Below are 25,985 nucleotides of genomic sequence, written 5' to 3' on the forward strand. Positions count from 1 at the left end.
AAGGTTTTCAGTTCCAGATCTGAGTAATGTCTAATTACTGCTGCATGTAGTCATGAAATGCTTTTTTCCTAACACTACTGCTATGCAAGCTGTCTATAAGACAAGACAAGACAATATGTTTAAGACTTCGTGATACGACTCCCTTGTATCAGTATAACCTCCTAGACTGACTGCATTTCTTCACTTGCAAAATGTCACAAACACATGGGAAACTTCAGTGGCATTGCTACAAATGAACATGACATTTACAAATGTCCCTTTTCATAGAACATGAAATTGACCAAGGGCCTTTTCCATTAAAAAAAAATCCTAGTAAACTGAATACTAAAAGAGTATCAAACATTTTATATGCATACATCAGTAAGTATATCAAGTCATATGGAACTGAGATAATGGAATGTAATTCAATCTTCCTCAGAAAGTATATGTATATTTTCATTGTAATTCTTTTCCTGTGTCATAGATATGTAATGTGGCCTACATGCTACTTGACCCCACAATACCCTTTTTGGAACTCTACCCAAAGTAAAAACATTTTTCTGTTCTATAATAATTTTACTATAAGAAAAGAAAAAAAAAACCTGTTAACAGCACATTAGCTCTGAAGTCTGTAAAAGTAAGATACTGCTATGTAGGATATAGTCCCTCAAAGCTTATGTTTCCCAGCACAAAATTCAATATTACACTCACGGACTGATAAGGACTCTCAGCCATCTAGACTCCATCACATTTTATTTTTAGTGTATTTATTGTATTTGTAACTACTTTGATTTTAATGCAGTTTTTATTGTAAGCCGCCCAGAGTCCTTCCTTGGGAGGGAGATGGGCGGTGATAAAGTTTGATAAATAAATAAATTAAATAAATAAATATGCTTCACAAGGAAGCATTAAAACATTAACTGGGAAGCTGGGAATTCACTATTCTTATAATGTATTAGCATATGGCCCTTTGATTTTGCTTTGAGGCATGTAAATAATAAAATCCCAAGAATAAACCTATCTGAGTCTCCATTCTATTTTACTTTTTAAAATATTGATGCAGCAATGATAGCGGTAAGGAATGTGCATTTCAAAATACAAATCAGTAAATATATTGTGAAATGCAGGGAAGAAGTAGAATTCCTAAGTCCACAGAAATGAAAAGAAGATACAAGCTACACTTTAATTCAAAGACTAAGCTGCAGATGTACGAAAAATGGAAATTATTAAAACCATCAATTCCAATTATTGGAAAATTAGGGAGTCAAGCTTGATCTGTAATTCCAAATGAGTTGTGCTGCAAAATCACAATCATGCAGATTTCATTGAAAGCAGGAAACACTTCTAATGTAGAAGCATTAATTCAGAAGATGATTTTCTGCACAGTTATGCATTTGTGTATTTAATTCAATAATCAATCAACAAATTTATTTTAACTGCATGATAGTGCTTGTTAAATCATCTTCAACTGTATTCCAGCCTGAACAATATTGCCTTCATTTAGTTTAATTTTAACAATGAGAGTAGTTGAGTTGTATTCTGATCTGATTTGTATAGCATGACAAACCATTGTTTATTGTAGCAAGAATGGACAGTACCTCTCTCCCTTTTCTTCCACACAGCCACAAAAAAGAGATCAGATGCTTTCATGTCCGTTTTTACTAACCTTAGTCTGCTGTCTTATCTAAAACTGGGATTAATTTTTACAATGATTTTTTAAACAAGCTAACTTCATCATATATAGTTTGAACCTCTCTAACCAGTCTATCAGATGCAGATAAAACACCAAATTACAATTAACAAAAACATAGAAATATAAATCTTAGATTTCAGGCAGGCTAGAAGAGAGGAGTAAAAGAACATAAAGTCCAGTATGAGTTTGATAATAATTATGATCTCCCAACTGATCAAATATATTGCAGCTCCTTTCAAATGGTTATTTTCACCCATGCTTCATAGGAGTGGAGGGAAACAATTCATCACTGCCATGAAGTTTTTTTTTTACATTTATTTGGGCTTTTGAAATAAGTTTAATATTGTAGTTCTATTGTGTTAAATCCAGAGACAAACTTAGCAAATTTGTCTTTCATACATAGCTATTTCTGTTAACAACCCCCCCACCCCGTATTTTGCTTAACAACTAGCCTTTTGAATGGTTCTGTGACATTCTGTTGGGTTCTAATAAAGGTACCGTTCATCTGTGGTTTTGAATGCTATCTCTTCACTTTACAGAGAATTTGAAATCAGCATTCTGAAATCAAAAACCTAGATAATCTATATTCTCCACTCTTACTTGCTTAGGAAATGTCACATGAATTTAAGCTGGGCTCCTATTGGTTCTAAATGACATCATTGTCTAGCCAACCTCATGCTCCTGTTTTTCTCTTTAACATTGAAAAGTCTATGGCGCCCTCTGCTGGCTATTACAGGTTTTTCATTGGAATCAGCTTTAAAGTTCATTCACAGCACAGAGCAGTATTTCAAACCACAGGCTCCTAAATTTTTTATGGCTCAATCTGTGAATCTTGGTGCCAAATTCCAGAAGTACCAAATGGCTCCTTCCTCCAGCCAGCATCACCATAACAATAACAGACTTCAAACCAACAAATAGCTCAGTTTGAGCCCAAAATCGTCAGAGTCAGATCCACATATGGATGGAATAGGATGCACTGAAAACACATGGATTTTTAACCCAACCCTAACACCTACAAATGTATGGCTTGGCATTTAAATAGCAAGTTCTAGTTCTTAAAGCCCTAACAGGATTAAATGTACACCGAACCAGACACCATGAAGAGGGGAAGGGGGAAGAGGCAGCATTAGTTAAGAGCTTTTTCCATCCTGCTAAAGTTCCTACTTCTGAGCCCATCAGAGGGAAAGAAAGCAGCCTACCACTGTGATTAAATGGCACTCCATGACTTGCTCAACTTGATAATGAAGAAAATATTGTGGGGATTTGTTTTTATAATCTTTCCTTCTAATCCTTTTTATTTTTGTATGGTGTCCTTTAGAGACCACAATTTAAATTATGAACTTGCAGACAGAGATTATCTTATTTTTTTCTTGGTACACTGTTCTTGGAGCCTTTTCAGCTGAAAAGTAGAGTAAAATGCTTTAAGAAAAAAAAATCATTGGTCATAAACTCTGAAAAATGTGCTTTGCAAAATTCCTTGGCGTATGATTAGAAGCAGTGGTATAAAGCAAACCTAGATGACTATTTTGTGTAAACTGAACTGTTTCTATTAAGGAAGGACAAGGTAAAATATTTATATGCTACTTAAGTATAAAAATGGCTTAAATTAGTCTGGTGGCAGAATTATAGATAATGCCAGATTAGAGAAAAAGTACCTTTCTGCTGGAGAAGTGAGCATGCTTGCCCAACTTCTTATTAAGAGCCTCCAGGAACATCTTATCAGTGACTTTTCCAACATTCATGCACGCATCATCCAAATTGGCTATGATCCCCTTATGCTGCTGCTCCACAAGATCAACAATGATCTGGTTGTTGAAGTAGTCAATCTACAGAATATTTGAGTACAGGTATTAATGAGATTTCCCAGAGAGAAAGTGCACTGTACTGTAAGAATCGGTAATATGAAAAGGAAATGAGCAGGTATCAGTTTAAGTTTTCTTCAGATGCAGTTGTCTAATGCAATACTTTCCTACTTCTGAACTCATTAATGAGATTTATTCTAAATTCATGTACAGTATTTCAGACAGACTTAAACTAAACTGTTCAATTCTATAGCAAAGTTTTGAAACTACTTTCTAAAGCTAGAGACATCTGAAGAATAAAAAGTATTGGTACAGAATTCTCTGTGGTCAAGATGGGAAACTTGTATATTCCAAGTCTTACCTCTTTTTTAGTACTTTATACCAATAACATTAGAAGTACAAACCCTCAAACCCTCCAAAGTCTTAAGTGACGTCTCAGAATCTTGGGAAAAATTATTAAATACACGGGCAGTAATTATATTTTTGTTCGGCCTGAAATAAGCAATATTTTTTCCCCTCCTGCTTTGATTCTAAGAGGTGAATATTTACTAATTTATCTCCAATCTCCATTTTTGGCACAAGGTCACAGAGAGTTGTTCTGCATTGCAATTTTTTTCTAAACAAAATGATTGTCTGGATCCATTTTGATCAGATTCAGGCCTCCAGTTCAGTTCCAAAGTAGCTTTGATTACTCTGGTGATTATCCATGTCAAGAATTAGAATGAATGTGCCCCTGCTGGTTCTATTGTTTTGGATTCTGTTGAGTTTAGTATGGTATTGACCTGAGTTGCCTGGTGGGTATAGGTCTGTAGGGCATCATCTTACAGTAATTCAAATCTTCCTGATAAGTGGGTCTCAGAAGGCAATACTGGGGATTTTGGCTTGATGTCATATGTGTTGTCCCATGGCATCACGTAAGGATCTACTTTTTTCATATGTACTGAAACTGCTGGGAAATGTATCCCAGAGAGTTAGGGAACGGTATCATCAGTATGCAGGTACAGTAGACTCTCAGTTAACCAGCACCCATGGGGATTGGAAGATGCCAGATAAATGTAGTTTCTGGTTGCTTGAGGGTTACTATTAAACCCTAATACCCACTAGATGGCAGCAGAGAGAGACAGATTTTTTGCCGGTTGCTTGAGAGTGCTGTTTTTTTTTTTCTGGTTGCTTGAGAGTGCTATTTTTTTTTTCTGGTTGCTTGAGATTGCCGGGGGTTTTTCTGATTGCTTGAGATTGCCGGTTCGATTTTTCTGCCGGTTGCTTGAGAGTGCCATTGCTTGAGTTCCAGTTAACTGAGAGTCTACTGTACTTATTTTTTCCAGCCTGTGCAACTCTAGGCATCCTGAACCAGAATGTCTCTATGAGGATAAAGATCACCCAGATGTTGCTGTTTAACCAAAGCTAGATGCAGTTGCAGTCCCTCTGAAGAAGCAACTACATTATGTGGAGACATTCATCACACGAACAATGGTTTAGTAACAACAGTTACTGGAGCATGCTGACCTGAACTGGGTGACAGATGACCTATTCTCTTTTTGGTTAGACTATTATAATATCCTCTACATGAGGCATTCCTTTAGAAGTTACAGTTGGTGCAAAATATTTCTTCATTTTGCTTGTATTCTATCCATTCTAAAGGTTCTACACGGCTAACAATGTCAACATATAAAATAATGCTTCCAAACACCAAATACATATAAAATGAAAGCTCACAAAAGATAAAACCCAAAAAATACAAATGACATGCATGCACGAACCTCACCTTCAATTACAACACACTGTCTTCCTGTGCAAGATGAAAGAGATAGGTCTTTGCAATTTTCCTAAAGCACAAGAGGGATGAAGCTGGCTGAACCTCTGCCAGGAGGGAGTCCAAAGAAAATGGGCAGCTACTGAAAATGCCCACTTTCAAGACCCCATTAGATAACAGTCCCATAGGGATGGGGTCTGGAAAGAGTTGATCCTACTTGATTTGGTGAACAGGCAGATGAATACAGGAATATTCTGTATTCATGAATATATATCCATGAATATATGGCTGTGGGGGGTGTTGGTCCTCAAAGATCATAGTCTATTATGCCACTGCTATCCCAGCTGCATTTATTTTCAAGTCTGCTTCCAGGCTTAACTCAGAATGTTGATCACAATCTTTATAACCTTGCCTTGAGACCAAAGTATTTAAAAGACTATTTCCGCATGGACACACCTAGCCTATAATAATAGCTGAAAAGTCTTCCTTGAAGTTCTACGCTTCTATCCCTTCCCCCAAATCCAGCTATACAGAAATATTTTTTTCTTGAAAACCATTCCCATTTTCTTCACCTTCTTAACTAAATGAAGCCTGTCTGCTTTCAGTTCTCAGTTTCAGGCATAAAATGAAAACCCAGTCTTTTCCTTTAGGGATTTTGCTGGCTTTATTAACTAGTTTTCTAGTGGTTGTGACCTTTAGATTTGATGTTTTAAATCAGCATATTGCATCTTTTCAATCTTGTCTTTAAACTGACACTGCATTTTAAATCTTGTTTTAATTTTGGGAGGTGGGATGGGGGTTACTACTCTGAGTGTTTCTCAGCTGACCCTGTAAATCTACTCACATGCTTCCAAGGAATCCCCTCTCGCTGATATTCCTCCTGTTCTTGCTTCAAAACAAGTTGAATGAAGAGTTGTTGCAGCTTCTCATTGCAGTAATTGATGCAGAATTGTTCAAAACTATAAAAGGAAAAAAATTAAATGATGTCTTAAATCCTCCTGTAAACAAATGTATGCTTGACTGTCTCAAGTCATTTCACCTGTTACTGTCAAAGATCTCAAAGCCATAGATATCAAGGACTCCAATGACTGTGTTTTTGCCATGAACCGTGTTGTTGCAGTCTTTTACTGCAATCCCATCATTGATATGCATCACGATCCAGCAGAAAAGACGCTCGTATATTGCCTACAAAACAAAACACATCAATCATTTTTATTTCCTTGTTTAGAACTCAGATTTAGTAAGCCTATATTTTTGTATTACATCACTATAGCCTTATAAAAGAAAATTGGGAAGCATCCAGTTCTAACCTACTGCAGCAGTAAAAATCCAATGAGGTTTAAACAAACAAGCCATAAACAATCAGTTCTTTTGTTGCAGCATTATTAAAATTGCAATGGGCTAATTTTCAGGACATTAAGTTTGTCAAACAAGTCAGTCATTCCAGATTCTTTCTGCACTGATGTCTTAACTTCACTGATGATATACAATGTGTTTAATTGAAAAGTAGCTACAAATGTGTGCATTCCCATCTCCCTGCACTGAGAAAAATATACTTGTCTTCTCATATCTTATCTCACACTTTCTCAAAGTATGACTTTTATTATCGCCCATAAACTTCAGGAATCCCAAGGACTTCACAAATCCTTTCCCTAGCCTCCTGAAGATAACTAACAATTCAGACAAACTTCAAACAATACTTTGATTTCTTGTGACAAGTATAAGGCGTCTGATGATCAACACGCAGAATATTTTTGAAAATTGGGGAGGAAAATCACCGTTTTCCTTTCTTATATAGGCTGCTCATGAGCTACGAATGATTAACAGAAAAACACAGACAGATAAATCAGACCAATATACTGGCAAATAATTTATGTGGACATATTTGCATGGCTACTTTTGAAGTTTTTGAATCAACTGTATTAACTTTCACTTAAAAATGAAGAGATAATAAATCTAAAAGGAAAAGGTAGACTTCATGCTGATGGCACTGAATCTATATTTACCTTTGCAAATGCATTTTTGCCATAAGTGGCTTCTTGCTCTGTGTGCTGCTTATCGATGATGTCACGACCAGTAGCTACCGTTCGAAAAAGCAGGGCCTTCTCCACCATCTCAGCCTTAGTTGAGAGCAGATCTGCAATGACAGATATTAGCTTGCCATTTTCAATCAGCGGTGTTTCCCCATCCACAGAAAACTTCAAGTTGCCCTGGAGAAAATATGGAAGAAAGAGTTTGTTCATGTCCCCAACAGTTTCAGCATCAAACACAACCCAGACATTGCACCTGCTTGAAAGCTCTGGCAATTTCCTTAATGCACCCCAAACTAGGATAACCGCTCCTCCATATCCATCTTCGCTAAAGCATTTCTTGCTAGAAAACAAATTCCTGATACATTGTGTTACTGCTAATATTTGGGGAAGTTACACCTTACTTATTAAAACTGACAAAAGAGCTACAGTATATCCAATTATTTCCCTTGAAAGAGCATTGGAGGTTTCTATTTTTTTTTTTTTTTTACCATGGAAACCAGCTTCATTCCTTTAGCTTGCCTATTTTTAGAAGTAAACCTTTCTGGAACCTGAACAGCTGTGGCTATAATATATTGAAACAGAACTAAAGTCTCTCCTCATCATCAGAAAAAGTGCATGTATAATTGCGAAATGATAACTATAACTCTCTTGCCCCAATGCCCCTCAAATAACTCTACAACACACATTTCTTTCCATATGTCTAGTAATACAGATATCCACTTACCAAATGCAGAATGGCAGCAAGTATTTTGTACACTGTCTGAATCTCCTCTGGTCCAAACCCAATCACTTTCATTGCATCGGCAACAGCTTTGAAGTCAGCACTGTCATTAATGGCACACTAAAAAAGAAACAAATCAATAACAATGAAGCCACTCATGAGCAACAACACTGCATGTTCAACTTTAACACTAACAGTGCAGCATTAAGCATGGAAAAATAAGGCAGTCATCTCTACATGGGAAAGTTGAAAGAATCTTTCAGCCAAGACAAAGAATAAACTATTAGTAATAGTAGTAGTAGTAGTAAAAATACAGTATTACACGAACTAATTGGTAGGATAAAGAAAAGCAAGAGAAAGAGAAAAATCTATAGATCTATTAAAATATACATATTCATAATGAATCCAAATGAAAAAACAAAAAACTTCATTTTGGGGGACTTTTTTTCCAAAAAAAGTGGCAAGGAGAATTTTAAACCAATCTGGTCAAATTTGGGAAATTTTTTTGTTGTCAAGGACCAAAAAAAGAACACAGCACAGAATTCGTAATAAAATAGGTAATGTTATATAATACAAGTAAGATGACATAAGATACAATAATATCCAGAGCACTGTTACATATCTAATTTAAATCCACATCCATAGTTACAATTACACGGTAAGTCCTTGAAGCCAGAAGACAAAATTTTGTGACTAAAAATGTGGCCTTGGGATCACTGAATGAGGTTATCTTTAGATTCCTCTATCTAACAGAAATCAGATAAACGATTCCTCAGAATGTCCTGGAAAGTTGGCTAAAGATGTAGTTGACATACTAATATTGGACGTATACCAAAATGTAGAGTAACAGATTTTTACAGCAGTCTTTAAACTGACCAATCAAAATTACTTGTGAGTACTGAATATACAGTATTAAGTTGATATTAGAGAATAAATACAGTCAGAACTCCAACTATATGCAGACTAATAAGAAATAGCATAGCTGACCATGTAATCGTTTAAAAGTACAAAGGAAAGATGATTCTTCACAGGCACATACAATCCTCACCTTTGGATGTACTCCAGCACTAATATAGCTATAAGCAGATAAATCTTTATGTAGATGTAAAGATCGCAGGAGCTGCTCAGAGCCTCCTTGAAGAAGCTGAAAAGATAAGAGTTAGTTACTTACTGTAAATCAATTGCATTTCTGATGTTGTGTATTATTAATATTATTACTACCTAAAATACTGCAAATGACACTGTCTTGATATAGTCCGTCTCAAGCTTTCAGTGTAATAGACATTGTACAAATACAATATTCAACAGAGAAGAGGGCAAGCATCACAACAGCTGCTCCTTCACTAGTCACTCCAGTCAAGTTAGATTCTCCCGTACCATAAGGTTATTTTGGGGAGGACGAAGTATTTGCTACCAGTGGCATACAACCCCAACAATGTACTATCAATACTGCTCAGTAGTGCTACTGACACTTGATTTGCCTTTAGGATCTTCCATCTGGAATCTTGGCTAAGGCACATCCTTCATTTAAAAACTGCTGTCTCCCGTTTTCTTACATCCTGTGATAAGAGGTGGAATTTTAAATGGAGCTAAAGCAGCAATTCTATTACATATTCAAGAACTCATGGTTACTTCAGGATTAGGAAATTTTCTCCTGGAGTCAGAATGACTAACCATCCCAAAATATATAAATGTGTATTTAGGGTCACTGTTTCATCTGAATTAATTTTTACTGCATAACTGAATTTGAAAGAAAGACAAAAAGTAAGACTGGGGGAAATAATATTCTCAGCAATTTTCAAACATTTTGAAAAGGTCTTAAAATAGTGAAGAAATACTCCCCCCCACCCCGAAGGTACAGAAGAGCCTACCCTTCTTGCCCTCTGAAAGGATGTTGAGACTTGGCTCTTCCCTCAGGCACTGGGGCATGATGGGAGGGGAGCCCAGCATTTTTTAAATTTTATTTTGAAGACGTTCTGTTATGGCACTGATGGTATGTTAGTTTTAATCTTGTGTTTTTATTATTTACCACCTAGGGTTGTATTATATAATATAGGCAGCCATATACATTTCTCAAGTAAATAAAATCAATGGCACAGTCTCCTCAGTTCTACAATAAAACAGTGAGCAGTGATGCTTTACCAACATGGTAGTTTGGCATAAAGCAAAAAGTAATAATCCAGAATTCTGCTTTCCAACTACTGAAATAGACATTGTCATTTGTAAAAGGCTACCCTAAGGCACTATTTGCTGTTTCAGAGGTATCCAAGACAAGCATCCAGTTACCATAATTGCTAGCAGGCACTGAAGGCAAAACCATGAAGTGTATGGAAATTATTTCCATCTGCATGCTAGAACCAGCATGACCTTCTCTTCCAAGGAAAATAAAAACACCCAACTAACATTAAATTTGGATAAAGGAAATCTGAAGAGCCAGCCTTTGAACCCAGGGCTGGAATAAGCTACCTATAAATTGTCGTCTATAGCAAAATGGCTGTACAAAGGCTGTCCTTTACACTGTGAATGAACTAAGGAAGAAAGAAGGATGCAGCAAACTGGGAGGATAAATCAAACACTGAGGAATATTACAAAGAAGGGGAAAGGGTGCATTCCTCTGAATTCAGAAGCAATCACCCACAAAGCGCCCAGTTTCACAGCTGCAACTCACCTGGTAGAAGGAGTGAAAGTTCCTCTCTCCTGGTTGCTGCACAATCACCCGGGACTAGCAAGAGAAGAGCAAGTGAAAGAACCTTAGCAAGTAAGCTTGCTAGCCAATTTATTTCTCACATGCATTATCCTAAGCCAACCATTTACATTAATTTAAATACTGAAAACCGGGTATTTTTCAACCTAATCTTGCCCTATTTAAATAACAAATCCCTTAGGAGGCAGAGGGCTTAAAAGGGATGGGAACTACTTGCATGATTTGTGCTACCACAATGTAACACAATATAATGGATTATTACTATTTTATTTATCTGTGTTATTGTTGGGGCGTTACATGGTTGTTAGCCACCCAGTATCATGTGTGTGATGGGTGGCCATATCAGTCTTTTAAATAAATTAAATAAATAATGAGAGTCTCACAGGACAACAGTAGCACAACAACCCTTTGCATGGATCAACTTCAATTAAGTACCGGGAGGTGTTGTTGCAATCCCTCCAACGGGCATGCAGCCTTTTGCATGGCTATGGAGGGTCCTATGAGGCTGCTGCCATAATCCAGAGGACAAGACATTTTATTTGGTTTGACTAAGGGGTAGAGTACCTTCTGGTGTCAACAAGGTTAGCAAGTAATAGCAAGACTTGAGTAATGTTACTGGTTAAGGTTTCATTAATCAACTCTTGATATTATAAATACACAAACAAACAAACTGGTATGGTTCCAAAGGTTTTCAAGAGATATTCTTATTTTCTTCTTTTTTTTAAGACTATATCTAATTTTTTTTCCAAAGAATACTCAATTAAATCATATTACAAAGTTTATTAAAGATCCCATTAATACTGTTGAATTCCATGAATTAAATGTGTCAAAATACAGGAAGAGTTCTGTTAGATCAAGCTAAGGGTCCATCTTGGCCAAAGCCTGGTTTCCCATATTGGCTAGCCAGAGATTTTGGAGAGGCTTATCAACTGGGCATTACTTATGAACTGAGTAACACTATTTAGTCATTAGGCCTATCAGCCATGTTTGAATGTGTCTAATTAGAGCATTTAAGCCAGTACCTATTACATTTAAAAACAATTAACACTCCAAAACATGACATTGCTTTCATCCTTAGGAAGTATGACATTCACATTACTCATATAAATATTGGGCTAAATTACAATGTGTTATTGTAAAAACTGTCTATGTTGAATAAAGTTCATTTGTTCATACTTTAACTGCTGTATTTTCTCAAGCTATTTCAAACATGGCATTTAAGCAACAGTGATACTTTGTATCTGCAGCCCAAACAGAGGACAGTTATTACCTATTAGCTAAACCAGAGAATATTTAATTACAGTAGGATAGAAAGCTTAATGGGGTTATCCAAAATTTTATTTTAACTCAACAAATTAGACAGCTAGGAGAGGGCAAGACACTGCTGAACTGGGAGTTTATTATTAGCATTAACATTTAGGTGACTCATGTTTTTAGGACACTTCTCAAATTTGTACAGTCTGTCCCAAATTATCCAATGGGATTAAATCTAAAAATATGATACGGTTACCAAACCAACAGAAACTGCTGCATGGTTTAAATCTGGGAGATGGGGTGAAAACCTGAAAAATAACTCCTAAGTCATGAAAGCTTCAGTATTTATTCCAAGATTATCATTCTGAGCAAAGTAGGGTGAGGGGAGGGGGAAAAGAAAGAGAAGTAGTATTCTATACAGATATTTAAAAGCAACAAATGCTGTTGCTTTAAAAAATGATTCTGCATGAAGTCACAAAACAGAAAGCTAGACAGCACTTAAAAACTCCCCTATCATCTATTCCATTTTTAAGTGAGGTTTTCATCAGGCCATGAAACATGGAATAGAAAGTTTCCTTACTACCACATGATCATCTATTTAAAACTATGGTCTCTGTTACAGTTACGTTTACTGGAAGTTTTGCAAGTTAAAGCCAACTTTTCCATATACTTAGCATTATCCCAAGAACTTGCTTCAGTTTTCTATTATGAATCCAGATGCTTACAATACAATCAATTTTTACTAATTTCTAAAAGATATCATCATCTGTGAATGACCACGAAAGCTTACATGGAAAGTCCAACGTACCTTTTCCAGCAAGTAATTATTGATATGCCCGCCTATTGGGTCTCCTTTGAAATCAAAATTGATATCCATATATTTTCCAAAGCGGCTGGAGTTGTCATTACGGTTAGTTTTCGCATTGCCAAAAGCTTCCAGAACACAGTTGGATTTCAGCAGCATGTTCTTCACCCTTTGAAGAGCACACACGCACAAAAACCAATAGTAAAGGAAATTAGATCAGACATAACAACATGTTTTATAGGTAAGAAACCTAATAGCCATCCTAGCTCTACTACAGACTGTACTCCAAAATGCGATTAGCAGAAAACCCTCCCAAGCAAATAGTTTAATTACTGCAGGATCCTTAATTCTCAGTTTTTGTCTATAGCAAACTCCATTCTAGAGTTTGGGAATGCAGAAATAGTCCATTCACTTCCATCATTCTAAGTATTAAATGCTCCTTCACTCTCCCAAGAAGTGTGAAGCCAAATATAAATTCCAAAATTATGCTCAAGGCCTTAGCGGGCTTCCAAGTATAGAAGATTATCCTGACAAAATATATAGATAATACTGTTTAGAATATGCTCCTAATAGCAGAAATTGTAATAAGAGAAAGCAATTGTGTCCAGGTTGTTTAGAGTTCAACCCACTTTAAAGCTAACATATGAAACTATTCAGAAGATAATAAGCCAGACAGGGGCAACAATGTTTTGGGATGTCAGCATCACCCTAGCCATCTCCTATGTAACAGCAAGTTGCTGTTAAAGTGCTTAGACAATTTTTCAAGATCAGAGCCCCATAATATATCTTGAACATTTGATACAATTTTTTCCCTGTCCCTTTTTTTTTCCAATTTGGTTGACACAGAGCTCTTGAGAAGCTAAAAGTCGGTGCCCTATTATGGTACCTTCATTTTTGCATTTTCCTCTGTAGCAATTACATTTTGCTTTCAATTAAATTAGACATTTTTCTCTCCAAAGCAAATGCCTTACCTTTCAACTTCAGCTCTCTGGCTTGGATTAGTAATGGCAGCGATGTACTGCATAATGTATTTACTTGCTTCTGTTTTACCTGCTCCACTTTCACCTGAGGGTGCAGATAACAGAGAGGCATCATAAAACAATCTAATCTGTTTCACTAGCTAAAGAGAACATGTGTGCTTTGAGCAGTCATGAAGCACCTGTAGAATTTATTTTTCAAGAAATTAATATTAAGCTCTATGTGTTTATGATCTCATGCTGAGTTTCTAGTTCAGGAGGAGAACTGGGCAAAAACAGAAGTAGACAGTATTGGACTAACAGGTGTTAGATTAAAAAAATATGAAGTTGGAATGGGAGAACCTCTGGTAAACAAATTTTGCAGGTTATATTTTATTTACAAAAACCTACAAATCACAGTTGATATATAATATTTCTCAATGTCCTGAGGCTGTGAGGGTCTGGATGGGGAAGAACAGGCTTCAGCTGAACCTTGGCAAACTGAGTGGCTGTGGGTTTTAGGGCCCACTGGATCCAGGGTTTTTCCATCTTTGGATCTGGATTTGCACTACCCCAAACAGATCCACTGTGCCACGTGGGGGTCTTCCTGGACTCACAACTCCTGCTTGAAGAGCAGGTGGCAGTTGTAGTCAGGAATGCTTCTGCACAACTTTGTTTTGTGTGCTCATGTCATGAGTGCCGTTGAGCTAAAGTCATCAGCGCAATGGCACACATGACAATGACAAGGAAATAGGTGAAGGGGTACAAGATAAGTAGCCATCAACCCACAACGACTAACGGCTAACAAACAATAGCTAAACGGATCACGGAGCCACCCAAGCCATCAGCGGCAATACAACGGGGATCGCCCAGCTGAAAGCAATCAGCAGAGGAATGGGAAACCTGATGATGGGCGATCCCGGAAACCCTCACCCACCGGCAGGGCAACGTATTGGACAAAGGGGGGTGACGTGACCGTGAGCGAGGGGGCGCTGACCGGCGCGGGGTATTTAAACCCCGCACCGGCGCGCTCCTGTCACTCTCAGCTTTTTTCTACCAACGCTGTACCTGCCCTGCAAATAAACCAGAGCCTGATCCACGAACCAGTGTCTGAGTATTATTCAGAGGTAGGCAGCGCATGACAGCTCAGTTGCTCCCCTTCCTGGATCAGGAGGCACTGTTCAGTCACTCATGCCTTAAATCACCTCCCGAGAGGATTTGTGTGTGGGGGTGTGGGTGTGGGTGTGTGTTAGAAGCACCTACCAAGGCACTTTTGTATTGAAAGGATTTGCCAGTGACATCACCATTGCCCAGGGGACGCCCGAGGGGGCTCCTTTCATGTCCCTGTTATTTTTCCCACCGAAGTGGTACCTATTCATCTACTTGCATTTGCATGCTTTCGAACTGCTAGGTTAGCAGGAGCTGGGACAAACTGCCGGGAGGTCACCCCGTCACGCAGCTCGCGCTCTCGCGTTTTGAACTGCCGAGCTGCCGACCTTAATGGTCCTCTGACTCAGCGTCTTAACCACTGAGCCACTGCGGCCCCTTCCTGAGTAGATTAATGCAATACACCCAATATGGGGCTGCCCTTGAGGACCATCTGGAAGCTGCAGCTGATCCAGAATGTGGTAACACAGGTAGTTATGGGTGCACCTCAGTACGCCCATGTTACATCTCTGCCCCACGAGCTGCACTGGCTCCCAGTGTGTTTCCAGGTAGAATTCAAGATACTGGTTGTTACCTTTAAAGCCATCCATGGCATGGGGCCAGGTTATTTGTGGGACCACCTCTCACCAGTTCTTTCTACCCTCCCACAGTCTGACAGGAGGGGCATGCTTTGGGTCCCTTCAATTAAACAATGTCATCTTAAGGACTTTGGAAGCGTGCCTTTTCTGTTGCAGTGCCTGCTTTGTGGAACACCACACCCTCCCAAAATCAGATTGGCCTCGACCCTGCTGGCCTTCCATAAAGCACATAAGACCTGGATGTGCTCCAGGGCGTGGGGGAAGTTATGTCCCAGTTTCTGTATTGTCTTGTTGGTTTCATCTTCTGTGACCACAATTAGTTTTTTATTTCACTAATATTGTTTTTATTGTTTTAATGTGTTGTTAGCTGCCCAGAGTCACATTTGCCAGATGGGCAGCCATTTAAATTGATTAAATAAATAAATAACTTACTCATAAAACCAGTTCAGTTGTAGCCAGGCTGGACTCACACACTGCACAAAACCACCACATGGTCAGTTTGTGACATAACACAATAGAAGAATCCAGCTTCAATCTGCTAGCTTTGTTTAAAATATCACAATGGTCTTTAAACGGAAGTAGCAGGTACCTCTGACCCACCTGATATTACAATGCACGTGTCCTTTGATCGTCTCTTCATGGCTTTATATGCAGCATCTGCGATGGCAAAGAGGTGAGGTGGTCTCTCATACAGCTCCCGCCCTTTGTACTGCTCAATTGTATCACGGCCATAGATATTCAAGTTCTTGTAAGGATTTACAGAAACTACTACTTCCCCAATAAATGTGTAGATCCGTCCCTTTTCAAACCTAAATGGTGCAAGACAAAGATAACAGAAAAGAGCAGTGGAGAATTAGAAAAGGTTAAAAAGCAGGCAGTTAATACCACACAACTTACAGGAGCTTTGAACTTTAATGTTAAGCTCATGTCAATATAATTATTCATCATGACCAAAGTATTTACTGACTGCAACGCAGAAGTATTTGAACAGTTATGTTTATATAAATAAACAGGCAGAATTATGGACACTGTATATGTCTTTACAGTCCTTTATGTAAATGTAGAAACAGGATTAGGCAGCTAAAAAAATCAGGATATTCATGCATGCATGCATACACCCATCCCTAAAGTTTTCTCTCTCCATCAACAGTAATACTTGAATACGTAATAAAGTAGTGACCTGAATACAGCACAATTCAAAATTCTAAAAATCAGATGAAAAAACAAGATTTTAACATTTAACATACAAAGTGCCATATCAAAAAGCCTTTAGTTTTCTACTGGGAATTTAGATTTTCCACCAGCCCTAAATACAAACTGCAAGGTACCATGAATCCAAGCCACTGAAGAAAAATAACACTACAGATACAATTAAATCTGCTTTATGATAAAAGATAAAATATTTTGGGGTCCGGGGGCAATGGTTTCACTTCCTTTTTTATTTAGACTTCCTTTCTGAGCCACAACAACCTGTTAATATATCTTTATACCTCTAGGCATCATCAAGTCTGTTTCCTAACTCACTCTGCAGGATTTGATGTCTGACAGAATCAGTCCTGTCTGTTCTCAAACATTATACACTGCTCTTAGTCAATCACAAGGCAGGATTTGACAAACATTGTTCGATGGCTCCACCTGAGAAAGGAACATGAAATCAAGTACTGTATGCAGATACAGGTAGTCCTCGCTCAACAACCATTCGTTTAGTGACAGTTTGGACTTACGGAGGTGCTGAAAAAACCAACTTATGACTGGTCCTCACACTTACAACTCTCACAGCATCCCAGCAGTCACATGATCATGATTTGCATGTTTGGCAACCAGTTCGCATTTATGACCATTGCAGCATCCTGTGGTCACATGATCACCATTTTCTACCTTCCCAGCCAGCTTCTGGCAAGCAAAATCAATGGGGAACCGCATGATTTGCTTAACAACCACATGGTTCGCTTAACACCCATGATGATTTACTTAACAACTGCCACCAAAAAAGTTAATAAAATTGGGTCAGATTCACTTAATGACTGCTTCCCTTAGCAACCAAAATTCTTGTCCCAATTGTGGTAGTTAAGCGAGGACTACCTGTATGGTCAAAAGAGTTACTTGCCTGGTATTCAACTGCACAACCGTTATACGCTGATGCTATGGAACTAAGGCAGTTGATGAGCATCTATAAGAGTTCAGCACTTGCTAAGACAATATTCCTATAATATCTATATAACATCTGGATTGCTACTTTTAAAACAATCCCAACCAGAGATTTATTGAAGAATTATTGGCTCAACCGACAAGATGGTAATTGTACTTAAATGCATTGTCATTAAATGCTGCATTGAAAATGTAAGTAATGGGACAGGTAATAAAGGTAAAGGTTTCCCTTGACATTAAGTCCAGTTGTGTCCGACTCTAGGGGGCGGTGCTCATCTCCGTTTCAAAGCCGAAGAACCAGCGTTTGTCCGTAGACACTTCCGCGGTCATGTGGCTGGCATGACTACACGGAACGCCATTACCTGCCTGCCGAAGCAGTACCTATTAATCTACTCACATTTGCATGTTTTCGAACTGCTAGGTTGGCAGGAGCTGGGACTAGCAACGGGAGCTCACCCCGTCACGCAGATTCGAACCGCCGACCTTCCGATCGGCAAGCTCAGTGGTTTAACCTGCAGCGCCACCGCGTCCCCTAATGGGATAGGTAGAGAGCAACAAATTCCAGTTTCACCATGGGGAGAAACTGGGTTTATTTGATTAGAAGTAGCATAATTTCTTTTAAGTTTATTCTGGAGATAAATTTAAAATCTGGCAGAACAATATCTTAAATGTGTTTTTGTGTTACATAAAGTATTATCAAGAATTAAAACTTGTTTAACAACACTGATGCTTAACCAGAATTGTCAAAAGTAGTATCAGCGTTTCTCTTTCCTTTAGATATACCAGTTACTACTTCTCCCTTCTTTTCCTTGTTTTTTTAATTTTCTCCCACTGTCAACTGCCTCTCTTAACACTTCTTTCCCCAAGTCGTCTTAGTTTTCTGCCTCTCTTCCTAATAGAGAAATGGCCAGTTAAGCCTTCTGTTGCTTTCACAGAATGCAAATAATATCCAATGTGAAAGACTTCCTAACAAAAACATTCTTACCAAAAGCAATCTTTTATATGTACCCAGAGACTTCAGTATTATGATACTGCTTTAAAATTTGGAGCTCTGCTGAATTTTTCTATCATGGAAGAATACCACTTTCACTGCTGTTTTGAAACATACGTTCGTGCTTGAATTTTTAATACATGTTTTAACTCAGTTTTGAGGGCAGCCAATTTCCCAGAGTAGGAAATGCCATTCTGTGCACATTTGGTGCCCCTCCTTTCCTGTATGCGACGAAACAGCGAAGGCAGGGCAAGAACTTGTTATTTTCTTACACAACATTCTGAACTGGGGCAAATTCTGCTACAAAGGAAGCCTGGAAAGGAAACATAATATATATTTAATTCAAAGGTTGCCAACAGGTCAGAATTTTACTGGCTCAACTGTAAACCCATCCTCCAGGCCTATTGCCACAGTGTGTATGTGTGTGTACACACACACATACACACACAAAAACACTAAATTCTTAAAGTAGTATATTCTATGGTGACGTAGAAATATTGGAGAGAGGAAAAAAAGCACAGTGCTCACAGTTAAGGAAAAGATGATCCCAAGAGAAAAAGGATTTTATGTTGGCAATGTTATTTAAAAGCCTAAATAATTTCCCTTTAACTTAAGGTAGAATTAAGGATTTAGAACTCATCTGATGATTGAGTTCCAAAACCTTTCAGCCTTTCCAGTCACATAAACTGTTACGGATAATGAGTGAAGCTGATATATATTGCAAAGTAGCTAGCTACTACAGGATGTAGTTCAATTCACAAGACAAGGTTTTAAGAAAAGTTGTTTTTCTGACCATGGCAATTTTAGTTTATTGCAGAGCAAAAACCTTGGAAAGAAGGAAACAAAAGCCAAATCGTAAACACAGGAATGCTTTTCTTTCTACTTGCATCAGAGGACATCGTAAGCCATTCCTCCCCCATATTGTAGAGCAAAAGTAAGCTTGGAATGTCTGTTTAATTGGTAGACAGTAGGAAAGAAGAGGAAAGCAAAAGGAAGGCAAAGGAGGATTGAATGACTTCCTAGAGAAGACAATAAATCAAGAACCAGCTATTACCACTGCCATCTGTATGACTGAATTTTAACTGGCCAACTCTAAATAGTCGAACTGTATAAGACATGTAGACCAGAGGAAAACAAGGCACCCAGACAACAAGGCAACAGCTAGAAGGACCATGTTTTCTGCATTTAGGAAAAGGTACATCTAGGAACAATTATGTATCCAGACCAGGGTTTCTCAACTAGGGTTCCACAAGAGGTCACTAGGGGTTCCCTGGGAGATCATGATTTATCTAAAAAAATATTTCAAATTCAGGCAACTTCACATTAAAGAGGTAAGTTTCATTCTTTATTTTTAGTTTAAGAACACTGTTCATGCATATATACAGGCCTACACATGGAAGGAATATAATAATTTTGTAACTTCTGGACTATATTTGAGGTTCCCTGAGGCCTAAAAAATATTTCAAGGGTTCCTCCAGGGTCAAAAGGTTGAGAAAAGCTGATCTAGACATACTTGCTTGGAATTAATTTTACTAATATTAATAGGAGAACTGCTATATACTATACTGCCAGATAACCCAGGCTGAAAATAAAAGCTTGCCAGTATTCTAAAATCATGTAATTCTCACTGAGTCGTGCAGTTAAATTTTCATTTTTCCACAATGATCATTTTGAAATCTTCAACAGAACGTCTTTGAACACTGAAATATCCTGATATTATTTCAACCTTGTTTTGAGTCCTGATGTTAAAGTTGTATCCATTAATTCTTGTTGGGGCCTGTGATGCTGCTGTTGGTGTAGATGTGGGGACAAAATAGGCATCTGGGTTTGTTGCAGGGTCTGGTTCCCATGTTAGCATCGTTATCTTGTTGGTTCTTCTTGCTTGTAAGAATCTGCTTCAGGCTGGGTTGTCTATATTTAAGTATGGGCCTGCCACCCAGTCCCTAAGAAAGCCCCCATCTCATCCCAATTTAGCTACTCGGTGCATTTGATGAAGTGAGCCACGGCTCATGAAAGCTTATGCCTTTTAATAACATTTATTAGTCAGAAAAGATGCTACCAGACTCCTCCTGATTTTTGGCAACCATAAACTAACATGGCTTTCCTCCTACAATATTGGCACACCACAGTACTTTGCTGTTCTAGAAGTGCAGAAATTCAAGACTCCAAAACATTTGGAAGTCTGATACTGGATTCTAGAAATCTCGACATTTTTCAAGCTCTGAATATAATTAAAACGTTATCAGGTATCAGTCCTATAGAAATATACAGTAAGGTATTCTATAAACCCTAATTGGTTATAGGAGTGCATTAAACTATAAGCAAAACTGACTAATTTAAGAGGACCCAATAAAACAGTAACAATTCATTTCTAAAAACTGGGACCTAGGTTTTGTCTTTGGCTTGAATTCTAAGTATACTGTAATTAGAGTGGCGGCACCTGAATGACCTTGACTGATCTCAGCTGATAGGCAGGGTCAATCCTGGTTAGTTCTTGGGTCACATACCACCAAGGATTTCCAGAGCAAAAGCAATACTGGAAATTCAAAAACTTCTTTTCCCAGAAGAAGGCTGTGGCAAGTTACTTCTATAACACTGCAAGAAAATGGCATGGATACAGTAATCAAGTGTCACAGTCAACTTGAGTGTCTTTATTCTCCAATGAATTCCAGGTGGCAGCATCTAGCTGACTTTGGATGATTTTAAAAATCTAAACAGAGTCACACCTATTTAGAATTAAAATGGGAGAAAATCAGGAAATATCAGGACTGTAGGCTAGATTGGAAAATCAAATAAAACACCTTGGAAAAGGGAAGTAGCAAGTCATTTTTATATTAGATTGCCAAATCACCAGATAAATCAAGATAATTTAGATTGCCAAATCACACTCAATTATATTCAGAGCTTGAAAAAGATTTTACATTTACTTTAAAAACCAATGGACTCAGGGAGAACTTGCTTCCAAGCAAACTGGTATAGGACTCCACTGTCACTTACTGTTAATTCTCTGAGAAAATGTCTCTTAACATTTGCTTTTTCAGAGTCAAATTTCTTTACCGCCTCTGAAAACTGTTACCACTATCACTTTTACTACCTTTTCAATGCTATTGCTAGTTTTATTTCTCTGATATGAAATAACAGAAAAAAAGAGGAATGAAATAGTTTACAACTGGAACAATACACATCAAGGCTACAAACCAAAAGAGAAATTACAAGTAGTTCACTACAAGCTTATCAACATCACTCAAAGAACAAAACTGTGCTTTAATCTCTGTACTTATTTCTATATGGATGCTATCTTGACTACACTCCTTTGGCTAAATTCCACATGCGGCACAACTGCTTTCCAGCAAAAGCAATCTGATCTCTTACTTGGGGTACAATATACCATGAACTATCCCAATAGATGTTGAGTTTTAAAAAATACCATTTTACAAGGGTAGCAATTTTTATCAGTGAGGACAAGTTTCAACAGATTGAGAGGGAAATACATAATCAATACAACTAAATGCAATGTACTGAGTTATCAACATATTCAGAACAAATGTATGAATTTTTACCAGGTGTTTACCAAAGAACGTAACATCACTGGATCACCATGCATTTTCCAGACCATTTATCTTCTTCCATAGAACCTTCTCCCAAAATTAAGACACTGTGGCTGATTTTTTGTGTGGCTGATTTTTTTCCCATTTACTTATTTATTACATACACAATTAACAAAACAATATTTAATCTTAAAAAAATAATTAGAAAAGAGACAACTCCAAACAAACTAAAAAAAGAAAAGAAAAGAAAAAAATCTACCTTATATTTTATACTTATCAACAGTCATTGGTTTACTAATGAATTCACTACTAAAATATGAACAGCACAAAATATTACTGTAAAATATCACAAAATCTGCCATAGGAACTCATATTGCTGCATGTTCTGATTAACAGAAATACTGTCTTTTCCAAAACAGATAAATCACACATTTCTGAGAACCATTCCTTGACATCTAGAATAATATCACATTTCCAATTTCTCAATGTGATTCTTTTAGCTACTCTCCATGCTCAATACAGCCATAATTCCTGATAGTCAAATTCCAAAGCTTTTGCTGAATTTACACAGAGCATTGCCTGAAATACAGACTTTTCTCATTGTCAAAGCATAGCAATAAAAACATGTAATTATTTAAAGGTAATTCAATTCCCTTCTTGCTGTTAGTGGGCTACAGGCTGTCATCAGGCTATGCGCTTAGAAGCTTCATTGTTTTCTTATAAAGAAATATTTTACATTTGTCAAACTCATGGTCTATGCTGTTTTGTGAATACTATTCTAAATAGAACACTGTTTCTGAATTTCAGTATTTGAACCTCAAAGGAAAACCAGTAGATCTAGCTAAAATGTACACCACCACTGATTCAATTATATATCTATAAGCAACTTCAGGATAAGCAAATATCACAAAATACTCTTTAAATACAGAGTTTTTGGCATGCTAGCCAATTACCTTATACACAAAATGCGAACACAAAGAAGTTTCTTTCAAGATGGATGAGCCCGACATTTTCTTAATAGACCAATTTTAGGCCCATTTCTATTAATCCAAGAGTATGTATGAATTCAGATACTTATATGATGCATCAAAAAGTCATTAATAAACTTTACCTACTCTAATAAAAAGCTATAATAAAACCAGCAACATTGGCAATTAAATAAATCATGTAAATATGTACTCAACAGTTTGGTATTTTCATTCTAGAAAGAAAACATCCAAGTGTGGGGGTAATTATACAAGGGCTTGGAGCATAATTCCAAACATAATATCTTCCCTCCATTAAACTCCTTTTGGCAACAACTACACACTGCACAAAAATACTCAGTTATTAACTGGAGCAGTTAAACTTCTTTGTAGCTCACTCCTGAAGTTCCTCCCCATAATTCCACTACTGGATGGGGGAAGGCCGGCTATTATTCAATATGAAGCGAGTGTTCTCTGCTCATGTGTGGCCATACATGCACAGACTGAGTTGTGGTTGCCTCGCATGGGAGAAGCAACAACAACAAAAAAGACAATACAAAACTGATGCAATTCCAACAGGGAAACAAGTGGTAGTGACACATTATCCGGCAAGTCCTAACAAGCCACGACTTCTTATCAACAAGAAGTCAACGATGTGGCATTTTTCTCAGACACATCATAAGAAGAGCGAAATAACAGCTAAAAGGGATTCAGAAACAGGTTCTTTAATATATATCTATTAGCAACAACTTTTTTCACTTCTGCAGTTCATCAGACAGACTAATTTGCAGTTATATAGAGATAGTGTCCAGGGACCCAATAATGATAAAAAGACATCTTCACACAGAAGTTTTTAAGCGCTGCATGAATGTGAACCTAAACACTGTAGATGCAAACCAAGAGTAGACAACCCACATGGACTCCCCAGCAGTCCATTTGCAACCATACACTGCTCTGAGATTGTGTCAACATGCACAGCAGTAAAATGGTCAAATTTCACACAAACACATATGGATAATGCAATTAAGAGCAAGAATAGGAACAGGAGGGCTTTGGGAGACAAATTGCCACCATTAATTCTGATAACCATGATTGTCCCCAGTCCCCACCACCATTTGAGGGCTTCTGTGCCTATTTTCACTCGACCCTTCAAAAAATAGGTTGAAAATAATGCAGCCTTTTCTAGTAATGTTACCATGTCACTAAACAGCCTCCTGCTACTCTCCAGAAAATCAGAAAGCTAATGGTGGGCCCTAACCCCCCCCCCAAACACTGCTTGCTTCGGATGTAAATCATGCTTTAGCATTATCTGTAAACCCAATTAATTATAGGGTATGCAATAAACCAAGGTTTAAAGGTGACTTTTTTCCAATATGGAAACACATCCAGTAACTTCCCCAAAATAATTGAGTGAGTTTCATAACTGAGTGGCAGCCTTAAACCCTTGTCCTACTTCACCACATAAATTAAATCATAATATTCTGGATTCAACATACTAAAACCTGCCTGTAGCAAAATTTACAACCTGCACTAAAATTAATTTCTTCCTCAATTACTCCAAACTAAGGAGAAACCACCATCCTATCCCCCAATACAATACATAATTAGCATTAAGAGGACCAAAAGAGGAGGTGGGCATGAAAATCAGACCCCCACGCTTTTCAAGATGGATTGTAGGTAAACATTATTGTCACAGTGGATGCTGTCTCCAGAAAGGCAACAAAAGGGAATCAATCAAAACTTTCAAGAAATCAAATCTGGTCCAGGGATTGCCTCTTGCTACAGGCATTTCAGTAGACTTGTACAGATTGCTTTAATTGGGGAAATAAATATTTTTAACAGCAGGTTTGTTCAAAGTAATGAAATGAAATAGATCAGTTTTTAACAGATTTGAGATAGTAAACATCAAGATCCCCAAAACATTTTAAGTAGTAGCATTAGTAGTCTATTATGGTCTTACTCCAGAAAACAAGCATTTAAGGATGTTCAGCATCCATAAAAAACAACATTCCATAATGATTTACATTCCCAGGCAACTATGTATCAATCCCATTGAAGCTTTGTTTTTTAAATGTAAATGTAAATTAAAGAAATGGAGAATAATCAGCTTATTAGACAATACTGATAAATCTACACAGTATAGATCCTATTGTAGAGTACAAGCAAAGTGTAAAAAAGGGCTTCTTTCCTGTACCTAATTGCACCCACTTTTTCATAAACATTCCAAAGACTTGAGTAGTTGTCAAACCAATATTTTTAGAGGTGGCATGTCATCCTCCCTCAGGACTGGAACTGCCCACTCCACTTTTAACCAGAGAAAACTTTTATGCCTCAGGCAGGTATACAATTATGTAGAACAAGCACAGTTTTTTCCCTCCCTTCCGTACACTGTGGGCTGCTGTCATTCAATTGTGTTATAATACTCCAGCAGTGGCTTCCACACTTCAAGAAACTATTAAATTGAAGAGTAATTGACATAATTTTCAAGAACAAGTGAAATAGAGCATTTTAAGGCTGTGCAAATCCTTCAAAACACAACGGAGTACGTATGAAGCACGTTTTCAAACAGTTAAAGTAGCCACATCTTCCAGGCTCATGCTGCTGCTTTAAGAGACCACTCCCAGCTGTTTACAATGGGTGTGCACAAATAACCAAACAACTGGGAGCAGCTTTCACAGCAGTTATGTGAACTAGAAAAAGAGGTAGCTATTTATGGATTTTTAAAAAGTGCTCTGAACATATTTCCATACATTCTGAAGCACCTCCTTCAAAGTTTGCTCAGGCCTAATAAACATATCTTTGATAAGAAATGGCATAGACTTCAGTTAAGAAGGCAGCCTGTATCCAATAGAAGCTTCATTTGCATCAATTATTACTAGGTCTTAGCA

General features: G+C 37.6%; 1 protein-coding gene across 1 annotated transcript in view; it reads right to left on the reverse strand.

The window, feature by feature from the left end:
- MYO1D (myosin ID) overlaps positions 1 to 25,985 on the reverse strand; it is a 130,005-nt gene that overhangs the window by 92,398 nt on the left and 11,622 nt on the right. Inside the window, exons 2-11 of the mRNA XM_063300556.1 lie at positions 16,046 to 16,254; positions 13,716 to 13,809; positions 12,748 to 12,913; positions 10,650 to 10,703; positions 9,030 to 9,125; positions 7,985 to 8,101; positions 7,234 to 7,437; positions 6,267 to 6,412; positions 6,072 to 6,186; positions 3,328 to 3,498 (exon numbers count right to left, since the gene is read on the reverse strand). Of these exons, the coding sequence (XP_063156626.1) occupies positions 3,328 to 3,498; positions 6,072 to 6,186; positions 6,267 to 6,412; positions 7,234 to 7,437; positions 7,985 to 8,101; positions 9,030 to 9,125; positions 10,650 to 10,703; positions 12,748 to 12,913; positions 13,716 to 13,809; positions 16,046 to 16,254 (1,372 nt within the window). The remainder of the gene's footprint in view (positions 1 to 3,327; positions 3,499 to 6,071; positions 6,187 to 6,266; positions 6,413 to 7,233; positions 7,438 to 7,984; positions 8,102 to 9,029; positions 9,126 to 10,649; positions 10,704 to 12,747; positions 12,914 to 13,715; positions 13,810 to 16,045; positions 16,255 to 25,985) is intronic.

Source organism: Candoia aspera, chromosome 4 (assembly GCF_035149785.1).
Source record: "Candoia aspera isolate rCanAsp1 chromosome 4, rCanAsp1.hap2, whole genome shotgun sequence".
Lineage (NCBI taxonomy): Eukaryota > Metazoa > Chordata > Lepidosauria > Squamata > Boidae > Candoia > Candoia aspera.